The sequence below is a fragment of the Talpa europaea genome (assembly GCF_964194135.1).
Source record: "Talpa europaea genome assembly, chromosome: 16".
In the NCBI taxonomy this organism is placed as follows: Eukaryota; Metazoa; Chordata; class Mammalia; order Eulipotyphla; family Talpidae; genus Talpa; species Talpa europaea.
The window spans coordinates 18,265,028-18,288,507 of NC_140084.1; the positions used below are offsets into that span (position 1 = coordinate 18,265,028).

The 23,480-nt window shown below is 42.1% G+C and overlaps 1 protein-coding gene across 1 annotated transcript; it reads right to left on the reverse strand.

Moving 5' to 3' along the window:
• Positions 1–3,365: 3,365 nt before the first annotated feature.
• On the reverse strand, positions 3,366–5,202 carry SDR42E1 (short chain dehydrogenase/reductase family 42E, member 1; the record flags this gene model as incomplete). Its single annotated transcript, XM_084257249.1, has 2 exons — positions 3,366–4,476; positions 5,135–5,202. 2 exons carry the CDS (start codon positions 5,200–5,202, stop codon positions 3,366–3,368), a joined length of 1,179 nt encoding a protein of 392 aa, XP_084113375.1.
• Between the last annotated feature and the right edge of the window lie 18,278 nt (positions 5,203–23,480).

Sequence of the window (23,480 nt, forward strand, 5' to 3'; positions counted from 1 at the left end):
CTAGTTCCATCCATGTTGCCGTGAATGGCATGAGTTTATCTTTTTAGATTGCTGAGTAATATTCCTTTGTGTATATAAATCACATCTTCTTGATCCAGTCATCTATTTTTTGGCATTTAAGTTACTTCCACAGTTTACCTATTGTAAAAAGTGCTGCAATAAACATAGGGGTGTAGGTGTCCTTTTGAATTAATGTTTTTGTGTCCATTGGGTAGATTCCTAGGAGTGGAATTGCTGGATCATATGAAGCTCCATTTTTAATAGTTTGAGGAATGTCTACACAGCTTTCCATAGTGGTTGGACCAGTTTGCATTTCCACCAGCAGTGTAGTAGAGTTGCTTTTTCTCCACATCCTCGCCAACATTTGTTGTTGCTATTGTCTCTAACATGTGCCATTCTCACTGGTGTAAGGTGGTATCTCATTGTGGTTTAGATTTGCATTTCCCTGATTACAAGTGATGTTGAACATTTTTTCATATGCCTGTTGGCCATTTGCATTTCCTCTTTGGAGAAGTGTCTTTTTAGCCTTTCTGCCCATTATTTGATTGTATTGTTTACTTTGTTTTTATTGAGTCTTGTCAGCTCTTTGTAGATCTTTGTAATCAGTCCCTTATCAGTAGTATTGCATGTGAAATTTTTCTCCCAGTCAGTGGGGTGTCTCTTTGTTTCGGTTAATGTCTCTTTTGCTGTACAGAAGCTCTTTAATTTGATGTAGTTCCAGCTGTTCATCTTTTCCTTCACTTAAAAACACAGCAGCTTTTTACCAAAAATCAGTGGTTCAACTGCAGCAAAGCTTCAGCTCTGCCCATCAGCCCCCCTCTAGCCGTACCCTGCCAACCGTGCTCAGGGAGTGGAGTCTGCAAAGCCCCACCCTCCACCTTGGAGTTGGCTATAGTGCATCACCTCAGAGACTGCTCCTCATTGTCCTTTCTACAGCCAGGCCACATGTATCACACCCAGGTGACAGTAGTCCCATACATCCATCCTGATTTTCTTTTAGGTATATTGTGTGGGAAACAAGAACAAGCTAATCCCCACCATGCTTGGTGTACCTGGCTTGATAAAACTGAGAAGTATCTATCATTCTTTCAAGGGACTTTATTGAAAACATGTTTGGAGAGTCTGCGTTCCCTCTTAACCACTGATACAGGTTTTACTGTACTCATCTGCTATCAGTCACCTCCTGGTATGCCTACACCATGTCCAGACACGCTGAGCCTGCAGAGCAGAGAAACCTGCCCTATAGCACCCAGTGTTAGATCTGCTGCAGGTGCTCATGTGAATTAACCCCTAAAGCAAAAGCATCTTGTGATATAAAGGACCACAAAAATATTTCACAAAAACAATCTCTATCACTACTCATGTTTATGTTGCAATTTATACATCAAATGTACTTTTACCACATCTAATTTTTTTTCTTCAAATTTTATTGAGATGACATTCATTTACCATGCTGTGTACATTTCAGCTTCACACCTTGATTATCGCATACAACAAACCATATTCACCATGAAAGTATCAATGACTCCCCCAACATAATCCATTGGACCCCCCTCTCCCAACCTTCTCCCCCTTTGGTCACCATGATTCTGTTGTCACAGTCTAAGGGGTTATTTTTATTTGTTTATCTTCCACAGAAGGGTAAAATATAAGAGTAAAATCATATGGTATTTGTCTTTCTTCTTCTGATTTATTTCACTTAGCAGAATTCCATCAAGATCCATTGACCTGTTTAAATTTTAATTTCAGTTATTTAACTAATTGAGGCAATGTGTGTTTACAACACTGGGATGTTTTAGGAGTCCAGGCCCATACCACCCCAGATATATTACCACCTCTTATTTTAGGCTCCAAAAACACTCTGGGAGGTGGGTGTGTAGGCTTATAGAAAAGATCAATAGTCATTCCCATACCAAAAGAGGAAACTGAGGCCTGGAGAAACTTCAGTGACTTGGGTAAGACTGCACAAAGTGTTCCTGGTGGCAGGTCTTCTGGTATCAAGTTGAATGCTTGTCCCAAAACACGCAGGGATGGTGCATCTAACATCCTCTACAAATACTCTCAGAATGACGCTAACATGAATTTGCACAGCAACCTGTGCTCCTGCTAGCATTTAACACTGCCTCTTCTGTAGCTGGCACCTTGGCACGAGCAGAGTCTGCCTTCTTCCTCTTGCTTTCTATGCAACAGCGCTCCTTGAATGTCTCCGACAATGGTCCCCGGTGGCTAGACAATGGTACCATTGTTCAAAACATTCCTCCCTGGAATTTGTCTTCAGAGTACCAATATTCTTCCCAGTGAGAAGTCGGTCTATGAATTCAGAGCTATACTTCATTTTTTAATTACAAATGACATCGTTAGTTCATCTTCCTTAGTTATCAAAATTTTGGCTGTTTCCTGAACTTTAGTCTCTCCTCAGAGACTAAAACTCTATAAACACTCAGGGCACACATTAAGACATTTGGGAAAGTCAGGAGCAATGGCACCCTTTAAACAGAACACCCTGAGGAAGGAAACTTCAGAATAAACAAAGGCTCAGTTAGGCATGTTGAGTAACACTTTATATGCCTTGTCTAATTTAATCCTCAACAGCACCTATGAAGTAAGAAAAAGATGTGCTTGCTTAAACACCCAATATTGCCATGTGGTCACACAGGCTGAAAGTCTGAAAGTCCTTCAATCACATAGGGGAAAAAATGAATTCGTAAAATTTAGGCTGTGGATAACCAAGGTGTCCCCTGCAACAGGCAGGAGAGGAGTAGTCTGTGGGGACCTGGCCTGACTTGTGTTTTTCATACATTTTCAAGCCATTGGATCATGACATTCTTTTATCAGTGTGTGTTTCAGTCCATTTTAAGTAGGTTCAGAGAGTACAGCCAAGCATCACTTAGTGACAGGGGTGGGTTATGAAAAATGTGTTGTTAGGCAATTGAGTTGTTGTGTCACAGTGTGGTTACATAAAGTGGGAGATAAATCGTACCCCACACCAAGGTGACCTGCTGGGGCTTCCGTGTGTGGTCTGTCACTCACTGAAACATCACTATATAGAATGGAAATAAGTGACTTTTGGCATCTGAGAAATTTAAGTAAGACATTTCCAACCAAACTAAATTTAGCTCTGTGGCTCCAAAATGACTCGGGTTGTACCCATCTAAAACATTTTAAATCTATCTTTGCTTCTTTTCTTTCTCTCACCAGGATTAATGCAAGGAGGTAAGTAAGGAAGACTTAGTCCAAGACTCTATTCTTAAATAGCAATGAGAAGAGTTGAAATTTAGCACTGGGTGTCACTGTAGACACTAAACCCATGTTTTCTGAAAACCATCTCAGTAAATATGAGCAGCTCCTTATTTTTAGCTCTTCCTTCACAGTGACAGAGTCACAGAGGGCAGCCATGTCAGGACAGCTATAACTAAGAACAAAACAAACAGTCCATTGTGAACAAGAGGCTGAGAGTCACAAGTGCCAGGGCTTTTGCCATGGCCATGGGCTTTAAACCACTCCACTACTTCCTGGAGGTCAAATGTTTTAGCCTCATAACCTAGCTCCTTCCTGGCTTTCTCTAGACTAAAGTAATGTGTGACACCAGTTTTGTAAACTTCAGTGCGGGTGAGGAAGGGCTGGAAGTTGTACAGTCGACCCAAAAGGAAGTAGCTCACCTCTGTGAGGAAAGCCACCCAGTAGATGAGGGTCAAGGGCAGGCGGAAGGAGGGGAATGTATAGCCCAGGCCCTCAACCAGAGGCCGGAAAAACTCAAAGTTGTTCACAGGTCTGCCATCTGAGATGAAATAGGGCTGCCCAGAGGCAATGTAGCCCTTGTCAGCTTTCAGGGCCTCTGAGGCCAGAATGTGCGCCTGCACCAAGTTATCCACATGGACGAATTCAACCAGGCTCTTGGGGTCCCCATACACAAACTTAAACAAGCCCCTTTCAATGTAGTTCACTATCCTGGGAAGGTGTCTCTGCTCTCCGGGTCCGTAGATGCCCGCTGACCTCAGTGCACAGGTTCTCAAGACACCATTGTTACTCTCCAGGGCTGTGCCGCTGGCCCCCAGCACCTTCTTCTCTGCAATGGATTTGGTCCGGGAGTAGTGATCTGGATGGAGGTGAAGTGGTAGGTAAGACAGAGATTCATCTCCATTTCTGATAACTTGACCTCCAAAGATGACATTGAAAGTGCTAGTATAAACTAATCTTGGCACCCCTCTCTTCCTGCAAACCTGGAGGATGTTTTCTGTGCCCCCCACATTGACTTCTTCGATTCGATTTCGATTTAGTTGCTCTTGCCCTGACATGCCGTAAGAGGCGATGTGGAACACACATGTCACGGCCACTTCCTGGAAGGCCTTCTCTACGTCAGAGAGGTGGCAAATGTCTCCGTGTACAAACTCGATTCCTTCTGGAATGGCTTGAGCTGGGCTGCTGATGTCAAATAGAATCACATGGACTCCTTTCTGATTTAGAGCACAGCCTAGGCTGAAAAAATGAGAAAGAGAAAAAGTTAGATTAAATCACTAGCAAGCTCTGGCTAGGAAAAGTGTATAAAATGACTTACCAGATCTTCCTAGCAGCTTATCCTGAAACCCTTGCTTTGTGTGTGTTCAGTAGCGCAAATATTAAAAAATGAGAATCATCATTGTCTACTTAATTTACCAAGACAGAGTATTTGTCTTCAAAGATGGCGGCATCTACACATTACAGTTTTCTCTCTGTCCCAGGACCCACCATCCATTATTTGGAACATAGCTGTAAAAGAACAGCTGTTATTTTCATTTCATTTCATTTCATTTCATTTCATTTCATTTCTTTTCTCTTTCTCTCTCTCTCTCTCTCTCTCTCTCTCTCTCTCTCTTTCTTTCTTTTCTCCCTCTCTCTCTCTCTCTCTTTTTATTTTGGAGATGTAACTATCTCTCTTCTCTATTTTAATGGCATTATAAAGAATTTTTGTTAAAGTGGAATATATCTGTCATTCTCAACCTCAATATCTGAGCAGTGGGCAGCATAGTCCATTCCTGGTTTAACCCTATAAAGAGGTAAAAGTCTACACTGTTTTAAAAAGTCAGAGATGAAAGCTGTACTTCTTCCAGGAACTACCAGTAAAATAATTCCATGGAATGACTGCCATTTTACTGACCGGAAACCAAAATAGCCAGCTCCTCCTGTGATGAGGACAGTTTCTTTTGGAGATTTTGGGGAGTCCATTATGGGAGTCCAAAGGTAACTGGACCTAAAAGAAAGAAATTTGCAACACAGTTATTTATCCAAATGCAAATGTAATCATCCCCAATTTCAGCTTAAGCAAAAGAAAAAGGCAATATTCTCTTGAAATGAAAGCCGAGACCTGAGCTTAGGTGACCTAGTGGGCATGTGATCGTAGCCAATTGCTTCCCCCCCTTGCCCTTTTTCCATCTTGGCTTCAAATTCCTTCCTGTGTAATATTGTGACAGTAACATCTGCCCTGCCTGCCTAACAAGGTCAAGGTTGATGTGAAGGTGAAGCTATGTACCTGGGAGTGCTATTAAAACCAGAAAGCACTCTCTGAATGTAAGGCATTGTTCTTAATCTTTGGAAAAAAATCAATCCTTTAGAAAAACAATCTAATCAAATCTGCACTTGATCTTAGCCAAAAGGCCGAGAAGCGATAATCTAATCAAATCTGGTAGGGAGAGGCCTACCAAAAAAAATCAAGAACCCTAAAGCAAATTTCCAACAGCTTCTATTTTAAAATAGCAACTGCACCATGGTTTAGTTTAATACTGGTGTTTTATTAACATTATATGCTATATATCTATATCTATATATTTCTTTATAACAAAAAATTCCTGTATGTAGTAAACCGTATCCCTGCCAGAAATCTTGTAAGGATGCATGCATGGGCTCATGGTGGGGGATCTTGCTTCTCTCTCCCTACTCTTCTATGTCAAAGTAATCATAACAACAACAATAATAATTTTCTCAAGAATCCAAGAGTTCTGTCTCTGAAAACAAAGCAGGCAAACAAAAAGTGGGGCACATAACTCTTTCCATGTAAGAAGAAATGGAACAGGATGCATACAGGCCCTCAGATGCACTGGGAATGCAGACACACACTCACTCATGTCAATGGAGATGCTCAGAAGTGTGGTTAAAAACAACCAAGAACTCTATCACTTGCACATATCAGTCCCTCTGAGCCTGTTCCTGCATCTAAAAAGCAGAGCTGATAATAAACTCACAGGCTCACGAAGACTGAGTGGGATGGTTTATTTAAGCAGTCTAATCAAACACCTGACATAGTATGGGCACTCCATGATGTGGCTTCCCTAGTTTCCTCTTTAGGCTCTAGGGTTTAGGGACTCTGTTATTCCATTCCATTCCCATAAAGCATGATTAGGTCTCTCCAAAAGCGCAGGTTCAGAAAAAGTTTGACAAATTCTGCTGTATAACTGTATAGTAGATCAGATTGCTCCCTCGAAGACAAGATTCAGCAAGTGACGGTCTCCCTGGCTTGAGGGTAGTACGTGGAAGAGAAGAAATACTTGAAAAGTTGAGCAAGAAAGTGTGGAGGTGGGTTAACTGTTGCTACAGGTTTGACTAAGCAATTGCTGCAGCTGTGTGCACAAGAAAATCCAGGAAGAATGAGTACACCATCAACCCAATCATATATATCACTTGATGATTCTCTTATCTTCTGAGTATAGAACACTTCTGTTGGATTGCAGTAATCATACATGCTGTCTGTTATTTAATATAATCTGGTGGCTTTGCTAAAGACAATGTTTGCAAACACTATAGATGTCAGCCACTGACATTTCAATCCAGACTTCTTACCTTCACCTCTATGTGCTGTAGCAATCTCCCTCTGCGACTTCAGCCACACTCTTTTACCATTCCACCTGAACTACCCTCAACTACCTGGACTTCCTTTCCTTAAAGACGCCAAACATGTTTGTGTCTTGAAGCCTCTGTGAACTTCCTGTCTTCTCGTTGCACCTGTTCCTTACCTGGCTGTCCACCACTGAATGTCCAGTGTACACATTCTTTCTCCATATTTAGTTCTTCTTAAGGGTCACTTGTGCATCTTAGGCTTCCCTGTCACCTATCTAAAAGCACAACTACAAGACGAGAACTAGTGTTTGGTGAGGACATAAAGAAAAGAAACTGCATGTACTGTTGGTGGGCATGTATGTTGGTGCATGCACTATGGAGTATGGAGGCTCCTCAAAAAATTAAAAAATAGAACTACCATATGATTTGATCCAGCAATTCCACTTCTGGGATTTTACCTGAAAAGAATAAAAACATGAATTTGACTAGATATATAGATGTATGTCTCCTTATGTTCACTGCAGCACTATTCACAGTAGGCAAGACATGGAAACAATCCAAGGGCCTGATGATGGATGAATAGATAAGGAAGATGTGGTATGTGCACACAATGGAATACTACTCAGCCATAAAAAAGGTGAAACCTCACCATTTGCAACAACATAGATGGGCTTTGAAGGGATTATGCCAAGTGAAATAAATCAGAAGGAAAAGGACAAATACTGTATGATTCCACTTATTTGTAGAACATAAAATAGGAAAAAAAAAGACAAAAGAAAAAAACAAAACCAAAACAAACCCTTATACTCGGAAAACGAATGGTGATTCCTAGACGGGGAAGGGACTGGGTAGAGGAACTGACTGGTTGGTGGGGGGACATTTGGTGGTGGGCAAGGTGTGATAACAATGATGTTAAGGTGAGAAATTCTATGCCTGAAACCCATACAGTTTTATAAACTAATGATACCTCCATCAAAAATAGTAAGTAAAATAATAGCGCTGTCACCTTCAACTCTGCCTTGATTTTTTCACAGCACATTTCACCATCAAAAATGATGTTCACTTTTACACTATTGATCTCCTTCGAATAGAACCTAAGTGCCAGGAAAACTGAGACCTTCAGTCTTTATTAGGGATGTGTCCCTGAAATGCAGGGATTTTGAAGACTGAAATATACCTAATTTAGTCAATTCTGAAGATGATGGGTATAAATTCTACAGAATTCTGTGGTGTCCAGGGGTCACTTTTATGTATTAATTTAACTTATCTTCTAAAAAGTTCTGGGGTGAAACTGACACTAAGTTAAAAGAGAAAGTGTTCCTGCATTCTAGGGCTTATAATGGGGGAGAGAGGCTTTTGAAATATGTCAAATCCCAGGCAAAACAGAGAAAACAGAAGGGTATAATAATGTTGGTATAAATGAGATGGTTGTAGAAGCACTGAGGGTGAGCACGTTGGGGGTAGGGTGGGTGAGTGGATTCTGAAGGGTAGATCAGTGAAGATACCACCAAAAAGTGCTAGAGCTGAAATGGAATGGGCAGAGGCCTTAGGCAGACTGAGAGGGCATCAAACATGAAGAGAGCAACAGGGAAGCCTTGTGTTGGACAGCTAACATGCTGAGTCTGCTGTGGCTGGTATACAAACTGAAGTCAGTGTGTAGCTGGTGTATTAGGGTGGAAAGTTAGCCTGGAGTCAGCTTGGATACAGCTTTGAGACTCCTTTGGGGGATCCTTAACTCTTCTGTAGACAATAGACAGTCTTTGTAGTTTCACTACACTTGGTATTGCAAAAGATTTAAGTTTTCCCGGAAGGAGGGAGCACCTGGAGACAGGCAGGAGTCCAGGTGAGGGGTGATGAAGATCCAGACTAAAGGTTTTCAGTGAGGACAAAATGCTGGTGTGCTTGGCTGGAATCAGGGTAAGTGCGGGCAGGCAACTGAGGGCCAAGCAGGCTGTGCCCAAAGTCTAGAAAAGGGAATGTCATTAGCTGAGACAGGACACACGGATTTTAGAAGTGTTCTGCCTGGTTAATAGAGTCTTGGTTTAACAGGATGCCAAATAACAAAGTTTAAGTTGTTCTTGCGATTTCCACAAGAATCCCATGTTATGGGAATTAGCAAACAGATGAGGTTTCAAAGAGTCCAATTAAAAATTTCCAACAGAAATTCTTACGGACCTCTAATTATTCTCTGTTTTTAAAACTGCACAGTCCAGCCCAGTCATAAGACCACGGGTCCGTCATGGCTTGTGTGCACATTAATCATGCTGGGAACGCACGTGTTTGAATTATTAATGATTCTGGATGCCTGCCAGGCCTATTCATGCTAATCCTCATTACCTTCCCACTAATTCCACAATGACATGAGGCAAGAATTTGATAACTGATCTGATCTGGAGGGTCAGATGAGAAAGGCAGCAGGGAGAAAGGAAAAACAAACAATTTAGCAAGAAGAATTACAATGAAAAGAAGCCTGTGCACCAGGTCAACTAAACCTTTGGAGATTAGCAGCCACTGGCAGTACCACCCAGAGTCACCTCTTTCCTGTCTGGTTTTCTCCATCAATAAACACAGAAAAGTCTCAGCAAACATTTCATAGACTCAAATTGCCATGAACACGAAGCCAGAAGGGAGGAAGAGAGTATGCACAGTTTTACTTCAATGAGCTGCCTGGTCTTTGTAGACTTTATAACTTCTGCTTTATTAATTAGTTTCCATCTGATTCCTTCTAGGGCTGCACACTCAGATCTGCATTTATAATCACAATCACTTTGAGGCTCTTCCAAAACGTGGCTATGTTCAGTAATCGCTTTTCTCTGGGTAGGGGGAAGGGATACAGCTGACCTGTGCAGTGGGATACAGGTTAAAGTATTCAATCAAGGAAAAAGAATCTTATTAAGACATTACACTTTTGTAATGTGTTATATTACATGTAAAATATTTGCAAATAGAAAGTAATGCTTAATAGTAAAGAAACTTTTTATAAATATACACTATTAGTATTTTTCAGAGATTGTGTAAAGTCCATAGTAATTTTGTAATGTCTTTACTGTGTGTGTGTGGTTATGAATAATCCCAGTTATTATCTCAAAATGTTGTATGTCACAGAAATATCCATATTTTCTTATAGACTATTTTGTTATATTCCCTACCCTGATCTTTTTAATTATGATCATTTTAAGTCATTATTGTTTTTGCTGTGGAGGCAAAAGTGAACTAAAAAAAAAAACAAACCTCAAATCTAATCATAATCCAGAAACTATGTTTTGTTTTGTTTTCCTAAAGGGCATTTAGTTGTATTTCGCCGTGGCTTTAATTTCTATTTCGTTAATGATCTGTGATGTTAAACATCTTAAAAAAAAAAAGAAAGAAAAAAGAATCTTAATTACAAACAGGAAAGAATCAAATTTAAAATCTGTCTGAGCTCTTGATAACACTAAGATAAAATGAGGGTAATAAAGTTGACATCTCATAGGGGAAGTTATGAGAAGAAACTCATAAAAACGTCTAGGAGTACTTTAAATTTACAAAGGACTAATTAAATGCTAAGGATCAGTAATAAGAACCTTAGCTTATGCACACAGTTCCTTCATCCCCTGAGCTCAAGAGGGCAATGCTACCAACCCTCTGGTATTATTGTGCAATATACAAATCTAGGTGCCACTAGAGTTTAGAAAAGAGAGAACTGAAGACTGCTTTCCTAAAAATAATTAAAAAAAATCCAAAACATTTTAAGGAAGATAAAAAATATCTCCACATGGCTTAATCCTATGGAAACCAAAAAAGCCAAACACATTTGAGAAGGACATAGCATTAAGTAGAAAGTCAATATATTATAACAGACAGTGGTATCTGAGCACATTGTTTTGAATATAACTGAAGCAGCAAGGCACCTGTTTAACTCAGGATCATTATCTTAGATGTATCAAATATCCTTTCCCAGCTACCTACTCAAACTCACTTGACCCAGATATTTGTCACACAAAAGACAAAGATTTCACAATCCTTATGACAAAGGTGGCTGAGAATGCTCAGGGCACTTTTGCAGGAACATCTGTAGGAACAGGAGACTCTAGAGGATCCCAGACCCATTAAATACGTGAACACTTTGCACCTTTTTCAAAAGCCCCTTTCTGCTGCATCTGCAAGGAGTGTCACACTTGCACTTCCTCCCTGCTTGGGTACCTATGCCTGCCACTTCAAGTTACTAATGTCACCCCCCACTTACTGGACAATTACTGTTTGCCAGGCATTGTGCTAGGCCCTCGATGCTCCCCCCAAACCTCTGAAGACTACTTTCCCCCCATTTTTCTGATGTGAAAACAGGCTTAGAGACAAAAAGTGACTAACCCCAAGTAACTACAGCTGGTGAATGGTTGTGCTAGCATCTGCACCAGCGGAAACCTGGTGCCCTACAGGGAAACCTAGTGTGTCTGATTCCAGAGCTCCCCAGTTTCTTAAATGCAACAGCACTGGCAGCGCACCCTTTGACCTGATGCGGCTGAGTATATGCTGACTGGAGCCTAGCAGGCGATTTTCACACTTCACACTCTCTGCAACCTCCTAAGGGCCCAAATCCAAGGGGTGGCAGGGAGGGAGCCCTCCCTCCCCGCTCTGAAGGCAGAGGTGGGGACAACGCAGTGTGGTTCACTGAACCACCCTCACAACTTCTGTCACACCTGGCACCTCTGGGACTATTTATCTGTCTTATTTCAATCTACTTATCTTGTTACAAAGAAATATGTTCGTTTTAAAAGTGAACACTACATTACCACTTTACATGGGAAACAGGAATCACTTGTCAGAGAGAAAGGACGCTTTCCCAAGAGTGCGATGAAAACAGAAGATGTGACTCAAGCCTACCTAGATCCAGGTGCAAGCCAGGGGGCTGCTGTCTTAACCAGGAAAGAACGAGGCTCGCCAGTGGCTGAAGCCTTCGGACAGTCTAGGTAAGTCGCTTCCAAGCGAAGCGAAGAACAGAAAAGGCGAGAATGTTCCGCCGCGCGTTACCACCGATCCCTGCGCTCCTGCCCCCAGGAGGCGGTCACCCCGGGCAGGCACAGATGGGGTCGCTCTCTCACAGGGTTCGAACCTCGGTGCTGTCACCAGCCCGGCCCAGGGGTGCCCGCAGCGTAACGCCCTCCAGACCCTCGTCCACTCACAGCGGCGGCAGGCGACTAAGCGCACCGGGACTGCGAGCTGCGGGGCGCCCTGAACTACCAAGCCGGGGCCCCCTGAACTACCAAGCCGGGGCCAGGCCCTGCCTCCCGAGAAGACCCACCGGCGTCCTGGAGCCACTTCCGGGTATCTCTAGGCAGCCCGGAGGCTTGACATCTCTATGATACACAGGTTTCTCTCTGCGCTCACCTGTATTGGGGCTGCTGGCTCTCCCTAGGGAGGTACGTCCACGTGCCCCTCCCCAGTGTTCTAGCTTCGCGGGAGCCCTTGCAGGCTCATGTCTGCTGCTAATCTCACCTTTACGTTTTCCTTTGTCCTCGACTTTCTCTGTTTTTACAGCTCCACTTCTTTTGGTCATTGAGTTACCAATGATGCCAAGACCTACCGCTGTTGCTGAAGGAACCAAAAATTTAAGAGCCACTGAGAAAGGAAGTTTGACAGCCTCATTCAAAGGTCTCCCCGAGACAACCACTTTTGGTGTCCTCAGCAGGAGTATGATTCTGTGGGAACTCAGTTCACAGATTGCATACACACAAATTGACACCTGCCTGGAGACGGTTACTGTTTGATGGTGCAACGGGTGGAGTTTTGACTGCGTATGCGGTCTTGTCATATTTAGACTTAGAGAGGTTCATCTGAAGTATGTCATTTACTGCTAATATAACAGTGTAATCCCTATAGAAAGGGCAGGTTGCAGGTTCCCTGCCCCACCTAGGGAAGGGTGGAGCTGAGAGGAAGGAGGAGAAGCTAAAAATGACTTGGGAGAGAATGAAGAGGGAAGAGGAAAACCGGGGAGGACTTGTAGATTTGGGGGCCACATGGAGGAGAGTCATGTGAAGAAGCAACCCCATGTGCTTCTCTGCCTTGGATTTGTACCAAAGACTTGGGGGACATAAAAGGAGACACTTGAGACAGATGAGGGTGAGAGGCCAGTGGGGAGATTGGTAACCTTTATCTGGACTTGTATTTTGCTTTTGCTCTTTTCCTTCCAGACTTGCCTAGTCCCTTCTGCCACTTTCCTATGGGTCCCCACCAGAAGGTGCCTTAGACTTGTGGCAAGCTTTCAGGCCTCAGTGACGCTGCTTTGCGTCAACCCTGTTTGGTGGGCATTTACCCAAGAGGAGATGGGTAAATTTTGGTGCTTCATTTGGAAACTATATTCTTTCTCTTTTCCTCTTTCTATTGTGCTAATAAAATAAAATAAAATAAAATAAAATAAAATAAAATAAAAGAACTAATTCTAATCAAGTTCTTTTCTATTGAAAGTCTTACAAACTAAGAGTCTGTTTTGTTCTTATGCAATGGGTGGCAGACCCATTTAGAGCATGTAGATTTGGGGGCCACAGGGTACCCCTCATTCTGTCTGATTATACTAAGTTTTCACCAAGAACACAAAGTCAAGACCTGGCATATAAAAAATAATGGTCAAGTCAATAAATCTAACCTCTTTGATCTTGTCCCCAACTGTGATTCCACCTTAAGTATTTGGAGGTGGAGACATGTGTGTAGCAAGTAGTCTTAGGAATAGCTTTGCTCTGACTGCCTAAGATGCACAAAGACTAGAGGAGGGGAAGATAAAGGCTAGTAAGGGGGCTGAGAGCCAGTTATATGCTCTTGAGGCCAGTATCCAAGAAGAAAAGAGCCCTCTGAGGATGCATCCAGAAGACAGATTTCCTTTGGAGGATTTCAGGAACCCTGAGGGATGCCCATATTTACTGTGCATTGGTAGCTCATGAGAGGAAGTGTGGCACATTAAAATGTTAATATTCTTATGCCACCAAGGACTCTTAAAACCAAAGCACTTAATGTTTTAAAGGAAAACATAAACTTTATAAGTACTTCCTTAGCTTCTTCTGCAATTTATTGAATTGAATTGATTTTGTAAAGATCTGAAGAACAAATCTAAGACACAAGTGGTCAGAGAGAGATACTGACCTCATGTGAGTTTGGATATCAATGATTGTTTAGCTTCTTCCCCCAATAATATATCCAGACAGTGGGTTTATTTCTGAAGAATCAATTTACAGTTATAGTTTCTCACATAAGTACAGTACTTTACATTTTACAAAGCAGTTACATACCTATTAGTTCATCAGATTCTCACAGAAATTGTATGCATAAGGTTCTTTGGGTTTCAAGTTACAGAGAGTAACTCCAGGTAATTTAAGTTTAAAAAGTCCCAATTTTTAGAATCTCTGAAAGAGTTTAACAATTTATGTGTCGGTGGTAAGTAGCACCTACTTCTATAATAGACACACTCTGAAATCTCAGTGTTTTAGTGCTTATTGTTTTAATGCAATAAGCACTTATTTCTTACTCTCCCTGCAACCTGCAAGGAAAGGCAAGCTCTGCTCCACATAATCATGAAGGGACCCAGCCTTCTTTCATGCTATGCCATTGTCTTCAACATGGCTTCCAACCTTCCCACAGAAAGGAAAGCAGAAACTTGGCTTTCCCCAAAATTCCATTTAAATGGGGTCTCCTGCAGTCCTTGAAAGTCTCCAATCCCTTCACTGCACTTAATTCATCTGAAATGATTTTGTATATTAATAGGATGAAAAGTCATTGAGCACAGATGCTTACTTTGCTGACTGGAGTGTCTCCATTGCCTATTACAGTGTCTGATAAAGAGAGAATTTAAAAAAAAATTTGAACTGATGAGTTAAAAATTTTTTTGAACTTTTGAGCCAACTTAAGTAAAAAAAAATCACCTCTATTATAGTCAACTGTGGCAAGGGGGCACAAAAATAACTGTTGCCTTTCAGGACTGTGACTGGGCATCTTGGAGAGAAGGGAACTTAGTGTGAGCTTGGATGACACTCTAAAACTGCTTGCTACCGAGAAGTAAGGGCCAACAATACCAACATCACCTGAGCATATTGAAATGCCAGATCTTGGGTCCTGCTCCAAACCTCACTAGAAGATGCTTTTTAGCAAAATCCCCAGTGACCCTCCTATGCACAATAAAGGCTGAGAGATACTGCCCAAAAGGTGTTAATCATAGCTCTCTGAGGTAAATAAGAGATTCCTTGTACTAGCCTCCCATTACAACTGGAAGCCAAGTGAAGTTAAGTGATTTGCCCAAGGTTCCAGAACCTGTAAGTGACAAAACTGGGGTTAAAAGTTAAAGCTTCTCTGTGTGGAGATTCCTCAACCTACTAAAGGTAGAGCTCGCATATGATCCAGCAATTCCACTCCTAGGTATTTACCCAAAAGACACAGAAACATCAATTCCAAAGAGCACCTGCACCCCTATGTTTATAGCAGCAGTATTTACAATAGCTAAGCTATGGAAACAACCCAAATGCCCAAAAATAGATGACTGGATCAAGAAGATGTGGTACATATATACCATGGAATATTACTCAGCATTCAAAAAAGATAAACACATGCAATTTGCAGCAACATGGATGGAGCTGGAAGGGATCATGCTCAGTGAAATAAGCCAGAAAGAAAAAGAAAAATACTAGATGATCTCACTCATAGCAGGAATCTAGAAAACCTAAATAAGGGACCAGGAAAAAGAATAACTATAAGAAAGAAAAAATCAAAATCAACAAATAACTATGAACCAGAGACACACTGTGGGGGGTAGAGGGCGGGGAAAGGAGGGATTGGGGTCAAAATAGGGGGTTGCAATTGTATGGGGAATATAAAAATAAAATTAAAAAAATCATGCTGTAAAACCTAAATATGTACAACCTTTATATGTCAATCATAACTCAATAGAGTGGAAATAAAAAGGACACACTGACAGAGCAGTTCCAAAGTTCCCACCAAAAAAAAAAAAAATTAAGGCTTCTGACTCCAAATCCCTCTACACTCCATGCTCTACAGGCTAATTCCACTCTGCTCCTCCAGCTTTTGCATAAACCCACTGTTTTCCCACTGGTGAAAAACAAATTAAAAGGCAGAAACAAATAGAAAAAAAATAGAGCTACATTTAAATGGTGGTTAATGGCTTCAAGAATTGATTTGTTTTAGAAAAGGAAACAAGCACTTATCACTTACAGTGCATATGACCAAGTGTTTTCCCCCATTACATATTAAGGAACTCTCCCAGTAACATAATGAATGTTTATATTTCATTTATTTAGCAATTAAGCATCTCAACATTCTTTTATAAGCTCTTGATCAGAATTATCAAGCAATCTATTTGGGTCAATGGGTTTTCTTTTTCTTTTAAAAACTTTGAAATATCTGAATATGATTACCCATGCCTCCCTCAGTAGTGATTAGATTAAGTGTTTAAATAGTGCTGATTATCTCAAGTGTCCTGGCCAAGGGCTCTCTGCTCAGGGCTCAGATACTTGGAGCTCTTCTAGAGGGACATAAGGCAACCCCTGAGATAGCAAAGCTTACATCTGCCGCTGACAGGATCCACAGGGCACATTCACATTTCCCCAGGCTTACCTGTACTAGTGTGTGTGTGTGTGTGTGTGCGCATTATGTGTTTGTGTATTTAGTTCTAAACAATTGTATCGTGTGTATAGGTTTGTGTATCCAACTACTTCAGTTTGAGGGTTTGCTTTTTTACAGCAGCTTCACCTTTATACCGTTATTAGATCATGGAACAACATCTGCCAACAAAGAATGAGGTATTCAAAGGCCAGAGATACTGGCATGCATTCTACTTGGTGCTCTGCACAGAATATCTTTATTAAAGCATAGTCTGCTTTACTGGGCACCTGCTGTGTCCCAAGCATCATGTCAAGTTTGGGGCAATGCTGTAAGAAGTAAGACAGTGCTAGGAACAACCACCACTGAGGCAATGTCTACCAGCCAACAGGAGTTCTGATCCAGACCAGTTGCTCTTGAACCCCCTGCAGGAAATCAAGAACAAGCCTGATCAATACCCCATCTTTGTCTGTGGGGCTTCCTCCTAATAGGGGGTGATGTATCTTAGAAAGAAAATCTGGTGATTGAACTGTGAGCAATAGTTACTGTTTTCTAGTTTGTTTCCCCAGAAGTAGATTTAGGGCCAAGGATTCAAGTGCAAGTGGTTTATCTGGCAGGTGATCCCAGGAAATACTCACAGGAGAGTGGGGAGGCAACAGCTGGTAGGGGAGGAAGTCAGCTATTCTGAGGTTAACGGGAACTTAATTCTCTTGGGGAAACTCGGGCACTCACTATGAACACTGTTCTCGGTTACTCCTGTAAGTTACTGGCTGAGGGTACACTGAGGTATTGGTGAGGGAGTGGATTTATTCTCCATCACTTCCTGTCTTCCCATCTATGACAAAGCATCACAAAATAATGTGAATGCTGGTGTTTGGGGAGTCAGGCAGGCAGATGCCTATGTCATAGCTTTGAGGGGAGCAGTGGGATATAGTAACATCAGATACATGCCAGAGCCCTTTAAGGATGCTCCATGTTGAGGTGACTCTCCAATGTCGCCCCATCTCAAGGGTTTCCTCAGACACAGCTCCTGAAGAGTCTGTTGAGGAAGTAGCTTATGACATGAGTCCTAAGAGAATGAGTAGGAATTGCCCAAAGAAAACAAAGGAACATTTTGGTGGAAGACATAACAGGGAAAAAGCATACAAAATCAGAATTGGGTGCCACATGTTTGACAGATTGAAGAGGTGCTGGCTAGGCATGGCAGGGAAAAGGAGCGAACTTTCTATATTCAGATGGGTTAATCTGAAGGGGAAGGTTTGTCCATGTGCTGGGATTGTCTAACTACGGCAAGATGGAAGAAGTCTGCTGGAGGGAGAAGGTAGACCCAGTCCCTGAATTCTAACCTTTTCCTAGGAGATCCCTGCCACCCACCCTGCCCCAGAATAAACTTCTTAACTGCTTCTGAGGGGTCTTTAGTGTTCTTCCCTGATTTCAGTGAACTTCAGAATATGAGAGTATAACAGGATAATCTCCAGGGAAAGGGAAGGTTCCAGATTCCCTGCCCTGCCCAAGGAAGCATGGGGCTGGGCAGGGAGAAAAATGAGAGAAGACTGGGAAAAGGAAGGAGAGAAGCCAAGAAGAAGACCTGGAGGAGGCATATGGAGCAGAGAGACAGGTGAAGAAGTTGCGATTGCTCTTCAGCCCTGGACATGTCTCAGGGACTTGGGGGACATGGAGGGAGACACTTGAAACAGATGTGAGAGACCGGGGGGGCGATTGCAAATGGCAGTCTTTATCTTGACTTGTATTTTTGATTTAGCTCTTTTCCTTCCAGAATTGCCTGGCCCCTTCTGCCTCTTTCCTATAGGTCCCCATGAGAAGGTGCCATAGACTTGTGGCAAGCTTTGGGGCTCAGATGTCCTTCTTTGGACCAAATTTATTTGGCTGGGCATTTACCCACAAGGTGATAGGTAACTATGGGTGTTTCACATGGAAACTATTTTATTTGTTCTTTATCTTTTCTTCTTTCTATTACATATTAATTGTATTAAATTTCCTTTCCAATGAAGGTCTTACCCACTAGAGTATGTTCTGTCTTTATGTGGCAGATGGCACAACCCATTTAGTGCAGGCAGGTTGGGGGGGCCCAGAGTGCCCTCACCCTGCTCTCTAACAAGAGCATGTACTGATGAATACAGGTTCTGCCTCTCAGATCATTGTTTGAAGGAACATTTCCAGGAACAGTGTTTTATTACCCACTTGCAGGTGTTATAACTGACAGCTTACCTAGAATACAATCATCAACTTGAGGTAATTCCCTCAATGTGGATCCTATGACTCACCTTACTAATCTTTAGACTGACAGGAAGCTTGGCAAAGAGAAACGTGGACTTTGCAGTCAGAATAATGGAGTTTTGAAAACTGGCTCTGCACAGGGGAATCTAGAACTGATGAAATAAGATGATGCCGGCATTCTGCAGTCCCTGCAGACTCACCCTTCTCTTCCTCCCTCCACCCCACCATAGCGGTGTTATTGGCCCTTGCCATTGATCACAAATGACAGACCCCACAAAACTTGTATGGTACAGTTCATAGCATTAACTTTTCTTTTTTTATGTCCTCATCATTTTATGTTTTTATAATAATTTTATTTTTATATTCCCCATACAATTGCAACCCCCTTATTTTGACCCCAATCCCTCCCCTCCCGCCCTCTACCCCCCATAGAGTGTCTCTGGTTCATAGTTTTTTGTTGATTTTGATTTTCACTTTCTTATAGTTATTCATTTTCCTGGTCCCTTATTTAAGTTTTCTAGATTTCTGCTATGAGTGAGACCATCCGGTATTTTTCTTTTTCTTTCTGGCTTATTTCGCTGAGCATGATCCCTTCCAGCGCCAGAGCATGATCCCTTCCAGCGCCATCCATGTTGCTGCAAATTGCATGTGTTTATGGAGAGCTGTGTGGAGATTTCTGGACCTACTAAACATAGAGCTCCCATATGATCCAGCAATTCCACTCCTAGGTATTTACCCAAAGGACACAGAAACATCAATTCCAAAGAGCACCTGCACCCCTATGTTTATAGCAGCACTGTTTACAATAGCTAAGCTTTGGAAACAACCCAAATGCCCAAAAATAGATGACTGGATCAAGAAGATGTGGCACATATATACCATGGAATATTACTCAGCATTAACTTTTCTTAACAGCTCCCAAGCAGAAACAACCCGTTTTTTTCTTTAGCAGATGAATGGAGAAATAAGACGTGTACATCTGTACAACTAGAATGCCATTCAAACATGAAAAGAAACAGAGCACTGACATGTGCTGCAACAGGGATGAGCCTTGCACACTTCATGCTCCTTCTTTTATTATTTTCAGAAGCCAGTCAGAACACCCCATTTTGTACATTTTCGTGTATCTGAAATGTCCAGAATAGGCAGATGCAGAGATAAAACTGGTGGTTGCCAGTGCCTGGCATATCTGGGGTGACTTGGGGAATCTAATGGGTACAGGATTTGTTTTGGGGTTGATGAAATATGGTATTGGATACTAAAAGCCCCCGATTTGCTTTAAATGGGTGAATTGTTTGATATGTGAAAGTATCTCAAACGTGTTTTTTCTTTTTTAAAAAAATGACACCTCCAATAATGCCAATGTTGTGATTTCAATGATTTGAATTGGGGAAGACAGGATGGCCTCTTTCCCTGGATGTGCCATGCAAAATGTGTCACAGGAGGCCAAAACTGCAACAGTGGAAATTAAGGAGTCATTGCCTTAGAAAAATAAGCTTAGTTCTTTTTTCTACCATCTCAGTATGATGACTTGGCACCTGGGACTCTCCTGTCAACTTTCTCTTTCTCAGGGTAAGGAGGAAAAATAGTACAAACCAGAAAGAAAGTGAGCTTTGAATAATAAATGGTTTTCAATTAGCTGCATTGAAATTGAGAGTTGATTTGTATTAATTTTTGTGATCAAATTACTTCATTTTGTCTCTCCTCTAACAGCGAGGGTAATCGTATGCCTGGATTATTTTAGTCATTCTAATTATGCATGCATCAATATTTAGTGGGTGTTTACACAGCCCACAGCATACCCAATTGTTTTCCTCCTTCAGAGACCAGGGCAGAGCACTCTCGTATGAATAGATGGTGCTCAGGGAAGAGAAGCGCCTTCCCTTGCTCCATCTCTCTTTGGAAGGAAGATTCAGGTGGTGTTGAAAAGCAATGCGAATCCTATTCAGAGGCATCTACAAAACTAAAGCCAATATTGTGAATGCCATGATTTCACTGCAGGACACGAAATGATAATTCTTGAACAAATGTTTCATTAGGGATTCGGTTATGCCAGACAAATTAGAAGTTATCATTTGTGTAGACTTTCCTTTTTGCCCTTATTCTCTTGTTTCCATGTATTTCCATTTCTTTGTCATGGACAGTATGGCTTACCCCCTTTTCCTGAGGGATGGCTTCTCCTTGAACAAACATTGCCCTGTTTGCACTATTCTCTGCCTCCTTCTCCTTCCCACCGTCCACTCTCACTCCCCACACTTCCATTTTCATCCCTTTCTCTCTGTTACCGGGCAGGGTGAGGAGCAGCTCAGAACCCCCTAATATGACTGCTCTGTGCAGATTCTGCTATCCGCCACAGCAAGACAAAACATCCTCCGGTGCATAAGACCTTTAGTGGAAAGGAACTTTTATACAATTTGTGTGCAATAAAGACAAGGGAAAGAATAAATAAAAAGTTTCAAAATCAAGCACTCAAAGTTACCCATTGGGTAAATGCCCAGCCTAACAGAGTTGACCCAAAGTGGGGTCACTGAGGCACAAAAGCCTGCCATAGATCTTAGACATCTCCCGGTGGTGACCCATAGGAAAGGAGCAGAAGGGGTCAGACAAGTCTGGAAGGAAAAGAGCAAAATCAAAATCAAATAAAGGCTGCCATTGTTAACCTTCCCATGGGTTTCTCAACCACGTCTCTTTCAAGTGTCTCCTTCCATGCCCCCCCCCCCCCCAGTCCCTGGTACAAGTCCAAGGCTGAGAAACAAACACAGCTTTTTTCCATTTCTTTGTTCCTTGTGCCTCCTCCAGGTCTCCTTCTTGCTCGCAATTCTCTTCTTTCCTTCGTCCAGTCTTTTCTAGCTTCTTCTCCCTGCTCAGCTGCACCCTTCCTCAGGTGGGGCAGGAAACCTGGAACCTCCCCTCTCTCTGTTACATCTCTATTTTCTTTCATAGGTTCCTGTGTATTTTCTGCCCAGTTTCTGACTGGGTAAAACCCAAGATTCAACCCTTAATCTTCTTTTCTTTTACATCTACATCTTGTACTGAAAAGAATACTTCCGTTCTCTTGGTTCAACTCTAAACCCTGTGCTGAGGTCTCTCAATTGTACATGCCCTTGACACTGGACTTTATTTCTGGGGATGGTCCATTCGTCTTTTTTTTTTTAAGATTTATATTTATGCATACAAGAGCTGAGGTACAGGCCAGAGGGGTGTGTGTGTGTGGGGGTGGTGGTGGTGAGAGGATTCACTAGAGACAGAGTGGGGAAAAGAACAGGCAGACTGACTGAAATACACTGCTAAGGGGAGCAGGGGGTGAGGCAGGAGAGGTCTGCTGTGCCATGTGGGTAGCTCCCTGGCTGGGGATCGAACTCGTGCTGCAGCGGCTGCAGACAGCTTCATTGGTTGTGTCTTAACCCCTTGCTCCACCAGGGAGGCCTGGTCCATTTGTCTTAACCTAGTATCGGGGAGTGGGTTCCTTGCTCATCCACATTTGCACTGGCAGTACTATTTTGACCCTTCTCTTCTCTTCCTTCATCCTTATTCTCCTAATATTTTAATTTTGCCTGGAAAAGTGAGCTCTGGCTTTCAATTCTGCTTCCACTCTGCTTTGATGACCTCCCAGCCAGCTTACGACCCCAGAGTGTTGGCCAGTTAATCTCAGCCTCTGCAAGTTCTGAGCATTTCTTAGGTAATCCATTCTGAGGCCTGATCATCATGCTGACTTCTTGCTCCCTTCTTCTGCCTCCAGGATCCAAAGACACCTTGCTCTTTGCCACTTCCCCAAAGTCCCTGGAAGGAGATGGAGCTGAGAGAGAACCTTAGCTAAGAGAGTAGGACATGAAATGGGGCCATACAGGGAAGAGCATGAGGGGACAAATCACAACGTGGACCATAGAATCTAGTGAAGGAGAAAGGGAACAGACCAAGGAAATCTTCCCTGCTGTCAATGAAATACTCCTGCAGAATGGCTGTTCTTGCTCATAGAAACTTCTTATTTAAGGACGTGCACTCAGGTTGAATAAATCAAAATAGTGTTCATTTCAGTATTGTGAATGCAATGTTTTTGTTAAAAGTACTTCATCTTGTCTTGGGTCTTAAATATATTTTAAAACAACTTTGGAACAGAAGATTTACCTCATTCAACATTTCTCATTGTCAAATCAATCAGCCAGATCAAAGTATTTGCATTCTTCTTGAGTTATATACCCCAAATTCTATTTAATGATCAACTGTTAGAGGAAAAAAATATTGACTTTATATGTCAGTTCAAATAAATATAACAGCACCCTCAAGGTAACTGTCTTATTTTTGGCAGAGATATATTTATAGATAGATAGATGATAATAGAAAGATAAGTGATAGATAGATATACAGATGATAGATAGATGGTCGATAGATAGATCATACAGTTTTTTGTTGTATGAATTTCTTAGATTATTTTCATAGGAAAATTTAGAACATGTTAAAAGGGAAGGAGTGGGAACAGGGTGAATGAAACGGGAGAACTTGAGCGAGGACTTACAGGAGGTTCTGGATTCAGGCAAGGAGACAAGAGAGTTCCAGGCAGTAGGAATGAAGCAAAGCCCCAAGGAAGGACTATGGCTTGTGTTAGGGTTGGAGCAAGGAGATCCTTGTGACTAGAACAGAGGATAGAAGTCAGAGATACACCAGAGATGTGTCTCAGGAGGTGCAGGGGATACATAATTAGTCTTGGAGTCTTCTAAGGGTTTTGTCTTTCATTGTGGGTAAGAGGGAGCACCTTGGTGGGGTTTTCGGCATATATGTGCTATCAGAGGACTGAGGATATAGAAGCATTTCTCTGGTGCTAGTTTGAGAATGGACAGAAGGGAGACAAGAGTAGAATCAGCAGG